The sequence below is a fragment of the Durio zibethinus genome, chromosome 22 (assembly GCF_047325235.1).
Source record: "Durio zibethinus cultivar Kanyao isolate XHJ-2024 chromosome 22, ASM4732523v1, whole genome shotgun sequence".
Lineage (NCBI taxonomy): Eukaryota > Viridiplantae > Streptophyta > Magnoliopsida > Malvales > Malvaceae > Durio > Durio zibethinus.
The window spans coordinates 5985992-5998458 of NC_143183.1; the positions used below are offsets into that span (position 1 = coordinate 5985992).

At 31.0% G+C, this 12467-nt stretch overlaps 1 protein-coding gene and 1 pseudogene across 1 annotated transcript; both read left to right on the top strand.

The window, feature by feature from the left end:
* The first annotated feature begins 365 nt into the window (after positions 1-365).
* On the top strand, positions 366-1586 carry LOC111307292 (gibberellin-regulated protein 12-like). The gene is made up of 3 exons (XM_089751766.1): positions 366-440; positions 1134-1159; positions 1290-1586. The coding sequence occupies exons 1-3, from the start codon at positions 366-368 to the stop codon at positions 1474-1476; spliced, it is 288 nt and encodes a 95-aa protein (XP_089607892.1). The 3' UTR covers positions 1477-1586.
* Positions 1587-10244: 8658 nt separating this feature from the next.
* On the top strand, positions 10245-12133 carry LOC111307063 (ethylene-responsive transcription factor ERF062 pseudogene; annotated as a pseudogene).
* The last annotated feature ends 334 nt before the right edge of the window (positions 12134-12467 follow it).

Genomic DNA, 12467 nt, shown 5'->3' on the forward strand with positions numbered 1-12467 from the left:
TTAGTATTAAATTTCAAGTTAAAATTATTTTTATTAAATACCGAAAATAACGCATAATTTAATGGTACCAATTTATGGGCATTGTGGGGGTGCTAATCTTTCCCCACACATAACAGACTCCCGGACTCAACCTGATTTTTTGTAGATTAAAATTTATTTTTTTGATAAACTTTAAACTCGTTTTTATAATTTTATTAAAAAGATAAACTTTTGAGTGGTCAATCACACCTTAATAAAGATTGATGACAACTCCTTTTTATTTTTCTCGATTTTAAAATTCATTATGCCTAATGCTCTCAAAACCATTATAACAAACATCATTGCTTTAGAGCATTTCATCCCTCTAGAAAACAAGAAATATAAACATGGCCGGGTTCTCTTGGCTTCCCTTTGCCTTCTTTCTCATCGTTGCATTGAGTTTTGCTTTTCAAACTGCAAATGTATTGCATCTCATTCTCATCTCTTCCCTATTTTCTCTCTCTCTATATATATATATATATATTTGTGTGTGAAGTATTAATTATTGAATATTAATATATAGGCTTGTTTTTCTTTTGATATTCTTATGGTCAATTCACTTCTTTTTTTTTTCTTATATATATATATATATATATATATATATGCTAAAATGAAACATTGTTACATTAACAAACTTTTTTTTTATATCGATATCAATTTTAAATCCTACTAAATGTGGGTTTAATATAACTTCTATATTAGAATTGTTTAGTTATGTACTAGTTTAATATTGAGTGATTTGTTTTTTTATTTAATTTGATGATCTTTTATATGAATATAATACTCGATCAATTATGATTATAATTTCACTAATACTCATAAATTCATCGAAAAAAGAGGAAGATTTGATTAATTGACATGTCTGTGATTCCTTCACTAAGTAATTAAATTTAGATGACATATATAATATATCCAAATTTATAAAATAAAAGATAAAATAATTGTATAACATTTCTCCTTGAATTAAGCAGGGAATAGACCTAGAATTTAACCGTAGATTGTGTTTCCCTTTTAGAAGAACAAATAGTCTACACAAGTGAATTTTACCACTGTAAAAAATTAAAATTTCAAGAAAATAATTAACCTCTCTAATAGTACTTGTTTCATGTCTACAGGCTGGAAAGGAAGGATCACTTAAGCTTCAACGTAAAATATTGCAAAGCATTCTTCACAAATTTCAAAATTTTCCCTTATGTTTCTCATGTTTAGTCACAATAATCAAATCAAATCCTGATTAACAAAAAGTTTATAATGAAATTGTGATTGTGTACACAGACTGTCTGGAAGGCATGCGATTTTCGGCGTTCGAAAACGCATCATAGGAAACCATGTTTGTTCTTCTGCAACTACTGCTGCCAGAGGTGTTTGTGTGTTCCTTCTGGTACTTACGGTGATAGGGAGGAATGTCCATGCTACAACAACATCAAAACTAAGGAAGGCAAGAACAAATGTCCATGAAAGGTTTCCAATCAAGTCTTCATGTTGGCAGCACTATCAAATCATACACTATTTATGTTACAATAAATTTTAGGTGCTGGATCAAATGTGGAATTTTTTTTTTTTTTGAAGGATGAAATATGGAAATTTGTCTTGCTACGTGTTATGATTAAAACTTATATATAATTTAAGTCTCATCTTTTCTACATGGGAAATGTCTTTTTTTTTTTTTGCCAATTGTGGTTTAATTACGTTGAAAAATCAAAGGACTACTATGTCACTTAACTAAAACAACCATAAATTATGACAATTGGGCTTTCGACATGTACTAATTTCTAATCATGGGCCAAGTCATGAGTTCCAAACTTGCAATCTCCAAGCCTTAGGGATTTAGGATGCTTACGCAATATGATTAAAGAGGCAAAAAAAAAAAAAAAAAAAGAAGAAGTTAAAACAACCATAAATTATGACAATTGGGCTTTCGACATGTAGTAATTTCTAATCATGGGCCAAGTCATGAGTTCCAAACTTGCAATCTCCAAGCCTTAGGGATTTAGGATGCTTACGCAATATGATTAAAGAGGCAAAAAAAAAAAAAAAAAAAGAAGAAACCAATGAACTATTAGCTCAGTCGGCTTCAGGATTGAAGGATGAAAATGTGAGAATTGTCTTGCTAAATATTATGATGTAATTCTAATTTAAGTCTTACTTTTTTCTATATAGGCATACTAACTGCACCAGTAATAATGTAAGTATTAATTGAAAAAAAAACTTGAAAAAAAAAAATCTAACTTCTTTAACATTTTGTATCTGTTTCTTCTTTCCCATTTTGTATAAAATATATTATTAATAGTTTTAATTTATCTATTTGTCTATCTGTCTATTTTAATTTATAAAAAAAATAACATGTTCAGTATTATTTATTTATTTATTTTTCGAATTCTTTTCATTTAGTTGGATAAGCTTAAAACCAATTATGCCAATGTGTGCTTTAGGAAGATAAAATACTTCTTCCCCCCGCCACAAACTTCATGTGTGCTCTCCTATCCTGTTACCTGTCTTAAAATGTTTGGTTCTAACTTATAATATAACTAAGAGCAGATCTATTAATTGATTCTATAAGAAAAATGGAAGAAGAAAACACTACTTTTTAACCAATGGCATTTTATAAGAAAAAATAAACTTCAAAAATATAGTTATATATTTTGGCAATTGTGATTTATATAATTACGTAGAAAAATCAAATGACTATAACACCAATTACGTAAAACTATCATAGTCTATGCTAATAGGGCTTTTCCCAAGTACTAATTCTTAATCATGGGCCAAGTCATGAGTTGCAAACTTGCAATATACATGCCTTGGTGATTTTGGATGCTTACAAAATATGATTAAAGAGTCAAAAAGAAAAAAAAAAAAAAGGATTTTAGTTCATTCAATTATTTTATCTATTTGACCATATGATATAAATATTTGGCTTCTTTACGAATATATAAAAGGTCTTTCAACAAAAAAAAAAAAAAAAGAAAAGGCAAAGTGGGTAAAGCATAAGGTTTAGGAATTGAGACCTTATTTTTGTCCTATCATTAATTTAAATTTTGTTTTGCTTATTAGGGGATATTATTTCATTAATTTACTGGAATTTAATCGAATTTTTTTTTTTTGAAAATTTACTTACATATTTTTAGAGCAAGCATGTACAACAAAAACGATTATGATTTTGAGGTTGACTCAAAAAATATTTTTTTTAAAGAAAAATAAAAAGAATTTGAATTTGACTCCTTGAGCATAGAATCAAGTGGTGGGTCTTGAAAAAAAAAAAGAAAATGCATTAGTAACATTTGAGCTGATAAAGGAAGAAATAAAAATAAGGGTAAATTACATAAATATATCATGAGGTTTAATACGATTTGAGTTTGCACCCTGAAATTTAAAAAGTGATACTTAACTACCTTGAGCTATGTATCTGTGACATTCTATTAGTTTTTATTAACGTTGTTAACGTGTAATCAATAAATCTTAACTTTTTTTTCAAAATTTTTTGTTTGCTTTTTCTCATATTCAAATTTTTCAAAAAAAATTAGGTTGAAAACATAAACTTTTCACAGTGTTCCGTAAGTGGGGGATCAAATGTTAAAAAAGTATGCTATTATGGTATGTGCCACTAGTTGATCTTCTCTCTCTTCCTCTTTCCATCTTTGTTTTAAAAATCCAAAAATTTTTAAAAAATTCAAACTGTAACCCATAAAAAAAAAATCCTTTTTGATGATTTGTTGTTATTATTATGCGGATTTGTGGTTGTTTTGTGAGTTTATTTTGTGTGAGTAATTTGGGGTAGATTTGGATTCTGTGAGTTTTTCTAATGGATGCTGAGTTTGTTTCTGGGTTTTTGAGTTTTTGAGTTTCCGGGTTTGTTGATGGTTGTCTTTGGTTTTTTGGTGGCTATTGAATGAAAATTGGTTATTTGTTTGATGCTTGATACAATTTTTAGTAGCAAAAATTTTATTCCCCAAAAGACACAAAACTTAAAATTTGTATACAAATAGATAAGAAAAAAATTAAAAGTTTTAACCAAAAATAATTAACATAGTCAAAGTTCACCATTAACAGAAACATTCAAGAGCAAAATCAAAATTTTGGATTTTAGTTTGAGATTATTTTTTTAGGTTTGTGAAGAAGAGTTTTTCGATGATTTTTGATTTAATTATTTAGAGAAAGAATTCATCTGATTTTAGAGAGAAGATGAATTGTAGAGATAGAAGATGAATAGTAGAGAGAAAAGATGAATTGAAGATGAAAAAAATAAAAAAAATAATAATTTTGAATAAAAATATGATAAAACAAATCATAAATAATTAAATATTATTTTTTAAATCTCAAGGAACGAACTCAAATCGCGTTAAATCTTAAGTATATTTATGTCATTTACCCTAAAAATAAAGTTCAAATAGTTTAGGTTAAGTGAGGGCAGTGGTCCAATCGGGCAGTAGTGACGAAGTAGTTCAAACTGACGTGCTACCCACGCCACTTCAAAGCACGTTAAAGTTTTATAATACGAACCCCAATTTCAAGCCATGTGCCTTTCATTCTCTTCAATCCCACACATTTTTTTTTCTTTTATAACGGGACTTGGGGAAGGCACATCCTTTGCATCAATTTTATTTTGTCATTCTTGAAAAATTAACACAACAACCCCCACTTAAACAAAGAATTCTTAGAGTAAGAATCGAACCCGTATCATGCACTAATGCAATGCACTCTATATATTAACCTCAAAAGAGTAAGTTTTGTTTTATATGTAAAAATTTCACTTCTTTTTTTTTTTTTTCTCCATGTAATATAACAAACCTTTCAGCAATCCTTAAAAACAATTGTAACAATTATAATTATTTCCACTTTCACATTTGTTTTCCCCCACCAAATTTTTGTTGTCAATGTGTGGTCAGTGACAAACAAAGACAAAATAAAAATTGGAAAAGAACAAGTCAATGACATAAACAAGTGATTAAACACTTCTCATTTGATGGAGTTGTTGGGTTGGGGTTGCTTTTTTTATTTCACGGAATATTAAATGGAAACTTTTTTCTTTTTTGTCTTTTGAAGAGACAAGGTTGAAGTAAACAAACTTATCCTAGGATTTTTATATTTGCCGAAGGGGAATGAATATGCCTACATTTATACAGTAGCTAGAGTTTATACAATGTACTAAACTCTTGCACCCCATATTAATTGATCCATTTCATGTGTGCACCACGAAATCAAGAGAAATTTCGAGGTTTTTTGTTCCATAAATGAGCACTTTGTATTAAATTTTAGATCTAAGTTAATCATGTGTAAATTTAATCCAAATATCAGATTTTTTTTTCAAATATTAGTTAAATTAATGTTTTGATTTGTTATTGCTTTATTCATTATTTTTTTTACATTGTAATTACTTGAGATGACAATCTGATTCGAAAATCTGAGTCAATTACATGATTAGAAATCTAACGAGATTATAACCTGATAAAATAAAAAAAATTAATAAAACCAAAACTAATCTCAAATCGGTAGAATAAAATTAATTTGTGGTGAGCAATCGGCGACCGCAAAAATTTTGACACGTTGACGGGCCTAATTGGCATGCTGCTGGCTCTGTTTAACCAGTTCCTTTCATGCATGTAATTAGCCTCTTAGATTCCATTGTCGGCGCCTCAAAAACCCCATTAACCTTTGTCTATTACAGCCATAATTAAACTAATCAAAATAATGATGATAAGTGTTAACGACATTGATAATCATGGATTGCTAAAAATAAGCACAAAAAGTGCATATTTAATCCTAATATTTTATTTTCAAGTTGCTTGGGTTTGGTGGATGTTATAATGATGATGACGAGAGAGATGTCTAGGTAAGTACAACTTGCTTTTCCAAAGGACAAGATAAGGTTTTCTATTGTATCTTCTTCTAGGGTTTGCTGTCTGTACACGTATATGTATGTCATATTTTGATGTATATTGGACATTGGCCAAAAAAAAAAAGTGATGAATATAGGCATGTTAAATGACCTATGTTGAAAGCTTTTTGCTCACAATGTTAAAATGATTTGCCCATGTAAAAGAAAAAAAATTGTTTTTCATGTGTCTTGAGTCAAAATGAAACCGTTTAAAAGGATCTAAGACCAAGTGTAATGATCGGCATAAAAAAAATTAAAGATTATGAATAAAATTTACCCGTTTCAAGTCACTATCTTGATAGCTTAAACATTTTGATATATATTGGACACTGGAAAAAGAAAATCATCAATATAGGCATGTTAAATGACCTATGTTGAAGGCTTTTTGCTCACAATGTTAAATGAGTTGTCCATGTGTGTCCTGAGTCAAAATGAAACCATTTTAAAAGATCGAGACCAAGTACTATAATAATTCGGCATAAAAAAAATAAAGATTATGAATAATTTACCCGTTTTGAGTCACTATCTTGATAACTTAAACATTTTGATGTATATTGGACAATGGAAAAAAGAAAGTGATGAATAAAGGCATGTTAAATGACCTATGTTGAAGGCATTTTGCAAACAATGTTAAGATGAGTTGTCCATGTTAAAAAAAACAAAGTTTTCATGCGTTTTGAGTCAAAATGGAACGATTTTAAAAGATTGAGATCAAATGCAATAATTCGGCATAAAAAATTAAAGATCATGAATTAATGAAAATTTTATGTCACTATCTTGACAGCTTAATCTTTAGTACTAAAGGTCATTGCAGAAGTAATGCAAGGTACTATCAACGGTGATAATGAGTGATGATGGGGATGGTCATAGGTTTTTGTAGATAGTCAGATGGGAAAGATTCTTACATAAAGATATATTCTCTATCCTACCTAGACAAGGTGTTACTTGAGGTAGAGATCAGAAAAAAAGATAAGAAAGTGGTGTGTAAAACAAAAGAGAGAATCATTTGCACAGGAAGGATTCCATTTTGATGCTGCTGTTTTCACCTTTTTGTCCTAATTATTGTGTTTTTTTCTATCAAACTTTGTGTGGATCATGTTAGGAAATAAAATCATTCATCTGTGAGCTGTTTTAACAGGATTAGAAGGGAAAAAGATTTCAGAGGAAGAATTCCGGGAAGAAAAAAACAGTTAACAAAAAAATTATAAAAGCATAAAGGGGAAGTTATTCTGTCGAAATGCTAAGAGTAGTTGCATCTGACAATGGAGATGTTACTTTGTATTTTTATGGTCAGCTTAAGCCCCCTAGAGAGCAAATAGTTTATTGGTAATGTCATAAAACTTTAACCAAAAGGTTTGAGGTTACTTGTGAAGGTTGAGAAGCCTACATCCCAGAAACTGTTAACAAAGGAAAAAAATATATGACAATTTTAAATATTAAACGATCACACAATACGAAAATAATATAAAAATTATATAAAAATAATATGATTTAAAATTTTAATAAAAATTTATATAAATATGATAAAAATAAAAAATTTATGTTTAATGTGTCGACATGAATTTGATACGATAATTTTTATGTTTTATACTTATTTGACATAAAAAATGCATGTATGAATACACAAACTCTCTCTCTTTCGTACATCAGACCACATGTTTACAATATTCGCCAAATTATTATAAAAATGAAAAAGGACTAGATCTGTTGCTTATGCAATTCACGCCTAGTTGTATGTGCAGTTGAATTATTCTATTCTTTTTGGGGTCAGTTAAGTACCTTAACTCTTAAACTTTGAATCAAAAGAATTTGATGTTTGAATTGGCAATCGCAGAAAGTTATATACTTATTTATATGTTTCGTGACAATGGACTCTTAGGATTAACAACATGTATCATCCACAAACATAAGATCCAGACCAGTTGATGAGATCAAACCATCTAGGTAGATAGGAAAAGGAACATCGAAACAAACAGTTTACTCTTTTGAGTCTTTGTTTTAGCTTTGATCATCCCTGGTATTCCACTATAAATGGCTTCTTTTTTCTTGTGTTCCCCCCCCCCCCCAAAAAAAAAAAAAAAAAACCCTAAAGATTAGCTACTTGATTCACTAATTATATTAATTGACAATATTGTCATCGAGGGGTGATTGAATTGGTAAAGTTTGAATACTTCGCTTGTACAGTTTGAGTTCGAGTTCTACTGTCTGCAGTTCTTCTTGGTGAATAATCTATAAATTCAATGTAAATTTTATTTAAAACTTACGGTCTGTTCTGATATTGAAACGAGAAATGAAAAGGCCTCCCTTCACCTTAAAGGTTTTTTCATAAAAAAATTAATTGACAATATTCAAAGACGCAACTATAAGGAGGGGGACAAATACTGAGCCATCAGTTGAATTAGATAGTTAAGTGAAGAACAAACTACACAACAAGCCGAAGTATTTTGTTAACTACCAGCCCTCAAGATTCTTATCTTCCAGGTTGGGAAACAGGAACAGGGTTTTGGAAGAGACTAGAGATCAGGTTAGAAACAAGGAATGTCATAAGCACATCTTTTTTTTTTTTTTTCAAAACTAAAGCAATAGTGATGTGTGCAGAGATGAGTTTTTATTGTATTTTGCTTTCTTGTTTTAGAGACCAGAAACAGTGGAAGGAATAAAGGAACCAAACCATGGCTTGATAAGGGAAAACAAAAAAAAAAAGAGAAGATGCCAAAGCAACATTCAGAAACATGGGTTCATGCTGCTTCTTACTAATCAACTATTAGACGGGAATAACATATGTTTGGCTTAGGCCAAGAGCATGTGCTGGCACTATTGAATAATATTGACAAAACAACTGCACTAGTGAGAGAACTTGGTCAGAATATATTTCAGTCAAAATCTGCCGAAAAAGTGAATTAAAGTAACTCTTAGGAATCTCTCTCTTTCATGATGGTATTTTTTTCTCCTCCCTGGAACTGGTTTCTCCAAGTGGCATTGACTCAAACAGGTAGTTTAAAGATGACTGCAAAATTCACCACCAGATGGGGTTTGGTTTCTAATCATTAGGGTCCCAAATTTGGAGGATTTGGGGGATGGCCCCATAGATTTTGCCCTTCCTTTTGCACGCTCATTCTTGGAGTTGATGAGGTGTTTAAGTGGCGCCAAACTCATCTCAAAAGAGAGGTGATGATGCTTCAAGAAAAGTCAAATAAGATATATTTTTGTTTCATGAGTTTGCCTTTTATTTAAACTAGTGGGTTGGATCTATAAAATGCAGCCATGATTTCCTCTTTGGAAAAAATAATTAATTTAATTTTTTGGAGCAAGTCTTGATCAATTTAAAGTAAATTATTATGTTGATAAAATTGATAATGAAGCTCTCGTAAGGACACAACTAAGGATTTCTCTCCTGATTACCTGTAATACAAGAACCTCAGAACCAGCTATGAATTTGGTTGACCAAACTCATTCCATCAAAGTAGACTGAAACTATGCAATTTGCATATCATATTTACATGTAAGATGTTACTCTTGCAATTTTTTTTTCCTCCCTTAACAACTATAACAACAATTAATTATTGTCTCATTGTAAGGTCTAACCTTCATTTTACATTATACTTAGAAAGTAAAAGGGAAAGAATAAGTCATGTGAGTGTTTGAGAAAACAACATGGGCATTGATTAAAATTACCTTTAAATAATTATGCCATGTAAATGAAGGTTTATGAGGTTTTTATAGTCATTGTCATGGGAGAATATACACCTCTTATAAAGCATGGACACGCTATTGAACATGGTGTATCCATGTAAGAGGCGATCCCTGTGTCCCTTTGACACGGTTGAATGTGCTTTCAACATGTATTGGATACATTGAAATATATCAAAAAATAAAAAATAAAAAATCGGATATAATCAATCAACACGTATCCAAACTCAATTGAACACATCATAAAAGATTTTTTTTTTTTCATTTTTTTCTTAAATTTGGATTCAATAACGAGCAAAACTCAAATATGAGGAAGTTAGATGCTAGAAATAAAAAAATAAAGAAAAGAAGATAATGAAGAGAAAGAAGTAAAAGATAAAAAAGGATAAAAAGAGTGGATGACTTAATAGAAAAAGAGTCCAAAAAAGATTTTAATACCTTAACAGTTGTATATAAAATATTTTTTATTGTTATGTCTTGTCGTATTCCTATTTTATTTTTTAAAAATCATTATATATATATATATCATTATATTCATATCATATTATATCGGTATTACGTGTCCATATCGATGCTTAATAAATGTACATCATCCTAAGATCCCAGATGACAGGTAAGCAAAGAAAACCTGATCTGTGAGTTTTTGATTGGTTTATCTATAAACATCCAGAATGGGTAGCACGACTGCGTAGGGAAATTGGTAGGTGGTGACCTTATTCTATTGAACAAGGCTGGTCTCGGACGATAACTTTTTGCTTTTATAAACATAAAGTAGTTTCCCATAAATATTATTTTTCAAACGCTTTAACAGAAACCTTCAGATTAAGGCCTGATATATAAAGCATAGTACTTTCATTTGCACCATTTCTATCTTCTTCTCATTTTTGTTTTGTTTACGGCCAAAATTATGAGTGTGGAAAATCAATTTCCTAAAACGGAAACCTTCATGAACAAGGAGTGGCCATCTTATATTTATGGCATGGCAACAGGTCCAAAAATTGATCCAATCATTTGGGGTGCTTTAACTGGGACTGCTTTTCATGAAAATGGTAGTGGCAGTGCAAGTAAGTCATCATCATCATCATCACCTGACAGTCTGCTTTCAAGTTCCAATTCTAGTTATTCTGCAGAGGAGGGTCCTGGAGCCAATTTGTTGAAAAACATTCCTGGATTTATCAGACAGGATGTTGGGAATGAACACAACTCCAGTTTATTTGCTTCAGTGTTTAGTTCTGTCCACATGCCTGGAGGTTGTGTTTCTGATGTCAAAGATGGGTTTATTCCAGTGAGCTTTTTAGAATCCTTTCCAAAACTAAACCAAGTTCAAGTTTCCGAACCACCTTCTCCGTCTTCCATATCAGCCACATCAAAATTCCCAAATTTAGCTTTGTTTTTGCAGGAACCCACCATGTTAGATCCATCCACACGAGTCATTGATTCCATTGGCAAAAAGAGTTTGAACCCTCTATTCGAAATGCCTCAAGTTGGCCAGATTCAGTCTCAACCGGGCGATGAATGGCTTAGAATCAACCAGAGTTTGACAAATTATCCATCCAAAGGTTTCAGTGACTATTGGCTTAGCACTACCAAGACTCAGCCTATGAAGTACACTGGACGAAGATTGCAGGATCAGCACCAAAAGGGTTCTTTATCATCAGCTTCATCACCCGGAAAGCTGTTCAGAGGGGTGAGGCAAAGGCATTGGGGAAAATGGGTTGCAGAGATAAGGCTACCAAGAAAAAGAACAAGGGTTTGGTTAGGGACTTTTGACACCGCAGAAGAAGCTGCTATCGCATATGATACAGCAGCATACATGTTGCGTGGAGAATATGCACATTTGAATTTTCCAGATCTTAAACATCAACTCAAGGCCAATTCTTTGAATGGAAATACAGCTGCACTTCTTGAAGCCAAGTTGCGAGCAATATCACAGGGCATTTCTGCTAACAAGAAATCCAATGATCCATCTCCAACACCAGTAAAAGTCAAGGATTTAAACCAAAACAAAGCAAAAAGAGAGTGGCAATTTGAGGTGGATAGCAAGGGAGGATCTGAAGTGAAGGATAACAAAAAGAAAACTCAGGAGATTCCATCATCAGATGTGGATGCTGTACAGTTAAGTAGAATGCCTTCCTTGGACATGGATATGATCTGGGATGCTCTTTTGGTCTCAGATTTATGACATTTGTCCATAATTTTCATACGTTTGAATGAAAAAAATGTGAGTCATATTTTGCAGTCTTATTTTACTTCATCTTTGTTCTGTTATATTTGTATCAGCTTTAACTAGCACATAGTCACATAATCAAAGTTTCCTTATGGAACAAACAGGTCAATTATTTTGGTTCGTTTCCTGTTCCTTTTTTTCTTTTTTTTCCTACTTTCTTCTTTCTGGTTTACTTTTGATTCTGAGTTTTTTTTTTTTTTTTTATGCAATTAATGTTGGACTTTAAAACTTTTGTTATGGATTTTAGCAGTTTGAAAATAGACACTTTTGACAAAATTTAGTGTGGAAAAGAGCTTCATGGGCCCATCAACATGACAAAAAGCCCATAAAAGATAGAATGTTTTTTAGCTACTGACCAATTTCCACCCCATTCCTGGGCCTGCTCTGTTTCTACTTGATTTAGTACCTGAAAATTTTACTAAATGCAACAATCAACTTGATTTTGTTCTTGTTACTATTTTAATGGAATTTTTTCCTGGGGCCATTATTCAAAAGAAAGGTTAAGATTTATTAATATTAATTTTTATTTATCCAAAAATTTTTATTTGATTCCCCTTTCTTTTTACCTTTCCTGAATATATTCCAAGAAAACACATAAAAATCAATAACGTTATACTAGAAGATTTGAAACCCGACAAAGACTAAAACCAATATATAACC